The sequence below is a fragment of the Pectinophora gossypiella genome, unplaced genomic scaffold (assembly GCF_024362695.1).
Source record: "Pectinophora gossypiella unplaced genomic scaffold, ilPecGoss1.1 Pgos_132, whole genome shotgun sequence".
Taxonomy (NCBI): domain Eukaryota; kingdom Metazoa; phylum Arthropoda; class Insecta; order Lepidoptera; family Gelechiidae; genus Pectinophora; species Pectinophora gossypiella.
The window spans coordinates 8,381-12,979 of NW_026063221.1; the positions used below are offsets into that span (position 1 = coordinate 8,381).

Here is a 4,599-nt window from a genome sequence, read left to right on the forward strand (position 1 = left end):
GAAAATCTGCACATTGACCTAGGTCTGCCAACCATTGCCCAATGGCTCAAATTAGCTTCCAAACGTTTTTTCGATTCTGCTCCGCACCACCCAAATCCCCTGGTAGTTGCGGCTTCCGAATACATCCCGCTTAGGGACGGTACTGAAAAGTATCGGCGTCCGAAGGACGTAATATACGATCCCGACGACCCGATTACTCTAGCCATAGAGGCAGCCAATCAGCTCGCGACACCAAACACTTCAGGACCCCGATACCGACCCCGCCGGCGTGGTCGACGATTTCCCTCATTCAGCGCTTATCGCTATCGACCCACTAGGGTCGATTAATTCTTTCAAATATTTTTCCTCTCAGACGACGCCCTGAGCCGAGGTTCGCGCCCAACTGGGCACCCTCAGGCCTGTTGTCTTAAACGTTGTACCGGGTGAGAGCCTTCAGCGCTCCCCATTTGTCCGGCCAAGTAGTTAATGCCATCTGCGGCAAATCTACAATAAGTCACGTCAAAAAAAAAAAAAAAAAAAAAAAAAAAAAAAAAAAAAAAAAAAAATGTCGATCAGAGCACCGACCTCGTCCAAGAAGGTCTCGAACTCGGCCAGAGTCCGATTCGGCGAGAAGTACGTCCCGATGATCATCACGCCGTCTACAAACGCCGAGACAAAACCCCGGCCTCTAAACATACGCTCAAAGGACGAGGAGCCGGCCGACGTCTGCGTGACAATGGCGACGAGGCTATCCAGGTCGCCTAACCAGTTATCCCTGGGTGGGATGTAGTAAGGCTCGCTGATCACCGCCAGTCCGATCAGCCACTCTGCCATCGATTGCGAAAGCAGGTCTTGGGCTCTGGAGCCGTGGCCGATGTTCGCCTGGAGGAACCGAGTAGCCATTAATCAACAGCCATGGTCGGTTCCACCTCGGCCCGAGCTTCAGCGTTCGCTGACGGGCGGACAGGCAGCGAGGAGGCCCTGGAGCCTACACCAGCCTTCCTTCCTCTGTTCCTGCGCTTGGATGGGGCAACACAGGAACCCATCCGATGGTGCGCAGGTTTACCAGCAGCCTCGCATATGGCGCAGTGAGGCGCAGCTGTGCACTTTTGGCCGATGTGACCGGCCTGGCCGCAGCGATAACAGAGATTGCTGCGGTCCACCTCAACGTCGCACGTCGCTCTTACGTGCCCCGTCTCGAGACAGCGGTAGCACCGCATCGGCCGGGTCTCTAGCAGCTTCACTTGAGCCGCCACCCAGCCGACCAGTAACCGTCCACCCTCCGACACCTTCTTTGCAGCAGCCACTGGGCACCGCAGCCAAACCGAGCCAAGACCGGTTTTGTCACGGCGAATTTCACCGGGCTTCACCTGGTCTGCGGCACATTGGCCAGCTCGAGCCACCGCTGCCACCAAGTCCTCAGCGGTGACTGAGTCATCCAGGCCCGAGATCCGCATCTCTGCAGATCTGATGGGCCGATTGACTCGGACGACGTCCTCATCCAGAACCTCTCTCAGCTTTTGAGCGAGAGAGTCAGCCTTCTCGTTGCTGGTGCTTCCCGTCACCTCCAGGATGCGGGCACCCGTCACGGCTCGTCGGAACCGGACAGCACCTATGCCAAGCTCATCCAGCTTTATTCGAGCTCTGGCCTGGGCCAGTACTCCGGCATAGGAGGCACCGTTTTCCTCTGCGCCAGGCTGCAGAGTTAAAACAACTGCCGCCGTACGGGGAGGATGCAGCTTCACCGGGCCACTCTTTTTCTGAGTGGTGGTAGCCTGCTTCTTCGTGCCCTTTTTGGCGACGACATTCCACGGCTCCTCCATTGTGGAGGGTGCGGATGGAAGCGGTCGTGGCACACGAGGCGCAGCAGCTTGTTGGACAGCGCCGGCCTTTCCCTTCTTCTTCTTTTTCTTCTTCGTCTTCTTCTTTTTCTTTCCCTTCTTGGCCTCAGCGGGGGCCGGGTGAACTGTCGTAGCTCCACCTGACTTCGCAATAGGCTCCGTCTGAGCCGGGGTTGGCTTGACGGCAGGAGAGGCTTGCGAACGCTTTTTGTCGGCTGACAATGGCGGACGCAGTCTCCTTTCCGGGAGAAGTCTTCCCTCTAAGGCCTCTAGGCGCGCGTTAACCATCGTCCCTACCTGGACCATGATGGTTCGCGCTAGGTCTTCCTCGTCATTGGGGGCCGAAGTGGCCTTCTGAGGCCGCCTCTGGCCGCGAGAAGTCTGCTTTACAGCAGACGACTCATTAGTCACGTCCGGGGGTGGCGCAGGGGCGCCCTGTAGCTTCCGCAGAAGCTCCATCTCCACTCTGACGTTAATGAGCTCGTTCTGGAGGCTGGCCATTTGGGCCTGCAAGCGGGCATTGTCCGCTTGAATGCGGGCATTGTCCGCCTGCAGTTGCCTCGTAACGTCAGTGGAAGTCCGCTCGACTATCACCTCGAAGGCAGCTTGTATGGACGCCTTGGCGTCCTTTAGCGCCTTCACTAAAGTGCCCTTCAGGTTGCCGGATTTAGTGGCTACCTTCTCAACCACCTCTAGGGCATCCAGCACCTGTTGGTTCAGGTCCTTGGTTGGGGCCTCGCATGTTGAGGGGGATTCCGAAGGGCGCGCCACCCTAGTCCGTGAGACTTGGTTGGCATACCCCGCGATTTCCTCCGCAGCTTGAGTTTTTAGGAACTCGTTCCTCACGGCGGTGACATATGCCTGTGCCTTGGATAGGCCTGCGTACTTCCCGGTGTTGGATCGGCGGGCTCTGCCTTTAGTGGCAGTCTCCTCTCCGTCACTGCCCGAGGGCGACGCCGATGTTGACGATGTCGTTGTCAGGCGACGCCTCTTTGGGCCCTCCTCTGCCCAGAAGCGGCTCCTGATCTCCGGGGACCCCGACCTGGATGGCACTGCCACCAGGTTAGTATCCGTCCCATCAGAGGGTGCGGCTTTCTCGGCATCGACATCCATGTCGACTTTCTCTTCGTCCGGTATTGAGATGCGCTCCAGGACCACCACCGCTTCGGGAAGCGGTGATGGTGCTGGTGCGCTTACGTCCAATCCAGTTTCTGCAAAAGCCGGGTAGAACGTAGTTCTACGGCTTCGCAGTTCCCTCACGTCTGAGCTTAATCTGTTTCCGTTTTCGCAGCCTTGGTCGTGTTCACGGAGGCCAGCATCTTGCTGGCCTACGAAGCAGTCTTTGCCCCCCGCCGTATACGTATGGGGCTTGCCCTCCGAAGAGGGGCGGGGTCGCTCGCTTGGAGTGCCCGCCGGCGGACTTGAATTTCGGATCTGCTTTTCCATTTTGTTGTTTGTCTTTTCTGACCGGGGTGACCTCCCCGGGGCGCCCTTGCTGCCAGAACCTCTGACCATTCAGCCCATCGGCAGGCGCCAGACCTTAAGCTTGGGTGATTATTTTATAGAGGTTGTCTTCCTCGCGGCCCCCTCCGCTCAGTGCGGAGGCGGCCCCCGTTCCAGACAGCATTGCGTCTGGGTTACGGGTCGGGCCGGCGGTGGCCGAAGCCATTGCCCGGCATTGCTGCCGGACCCGCCGCCCCTGACAACGCCGGGCCGGAGCCCCAGGTCGCATCTTCAGTACCCTCTGCGGTCGCAGAGGGATACGAAGAGCAACCACCCTCCCCTGCTGATTTTGGTCCGCGCCGGCCGAAGCCGGTACCCCCCCATATCTGGGGGGGCGTTCCCCTATCCGCCACCTGGGGACGCGCCCGATGGGAGATCAGCAACTCCACACGGGAAGAGACCCAAACCTAACAAAACCCAAACTGAACAAAACCCAACCCAAAAAAACCCAAACCTAACAAAATTAAAACCAAACCCAAGCCTAACCCAAACCCAACCCAAACCTAACCCAAACCTAACCCAAACCTAACCCAAACCTAACCCAAGCCCAAACCTAACAAAACTCAAACCTAACAAAACCCAAACCTAATCAAACCGAAGCATAACAAAACCCAAACACAAACTTAACAAAAACCAAACCTAACAAAAACCAAACCTAAAAAAACCCAAACCTAACAAAATCCAAACCTAAAAACCAAACCTAACAAAACCCAAACCTAACGAAACCCAAACCTAACAAAACCCAAACCTAAGAGACCCAAACCTAACAAAACCCAAACTGAACAAAACCCAACCCAAAAAAACCCAAACCTAACAAAATTAAAACCAAACCCAAGCCTAACCCAAACCCAACCCAAACCTAACCCAAACCTAACACAAACCTAACCCAAACCCAAACCATACCTAAACCTAACCCAAACACAAACCTAACAAAACCCAAGCCTAACAAGCAAGCAAGCAAGCAAGCAAGCAAGCAAGCAAGCAAGCAAGCAAGCAAGCAAGCAAGCAAGCAAGCAAGCAAGCAAGCAAGCAAGCAAGCAAGCAAGCAAGCAAGCAAGCAAGCAAGCAAGCAAGCAAGCAAGCAAGCAAGCAAGCAAGCAAGCAAGCAAGCAAGCAAGCAAGCAAGCAAGCAAGCAAGCAAGCAAGCAAGCAAGCAAGCAAGCAAGCAAGCAAGCAAGCAAGCAAGCAAGCAAGCAAGCAAGCAAGCAAGCAAGCAAGCAAGCAAGCAAGCAAGCAAGCAAGCAAGCAAGCAAGCAAGCAAGCAAGCAAGCAAGCA

General features: G+C 55.8%; 1 protein-coding gene across 1 annotated transcript; it reads right to left on the reverse strand.

Moving 5' to 3' along the window:
- Window positions 1-881: 881 nt before the first annotated feature.
- On the reverse strand, window positions 882-3,335 carry LOC126380845 (uncharacterized). The gene has a single exon (XM_050030435.1). It carries the CDS (start codon window positions 3,333-3,335, stop codon window positions 882-884), a length of 2,454 nt encoding a protein of 817 aa, XP_049886392.1.
- Between the last annotated feature and the right edge of the window lie 1,264 nt (window positions 3,336-4,599).

Coding starts and splice junctions, on each gene's coding strand:
- LOC126380845 (XM_050030435.1), bottom strand. CDS start 3,335: ATGGTCAGAGGTTCTGGCAGCAAGGGCGCCCCGGGGAGGTCACCCCGG.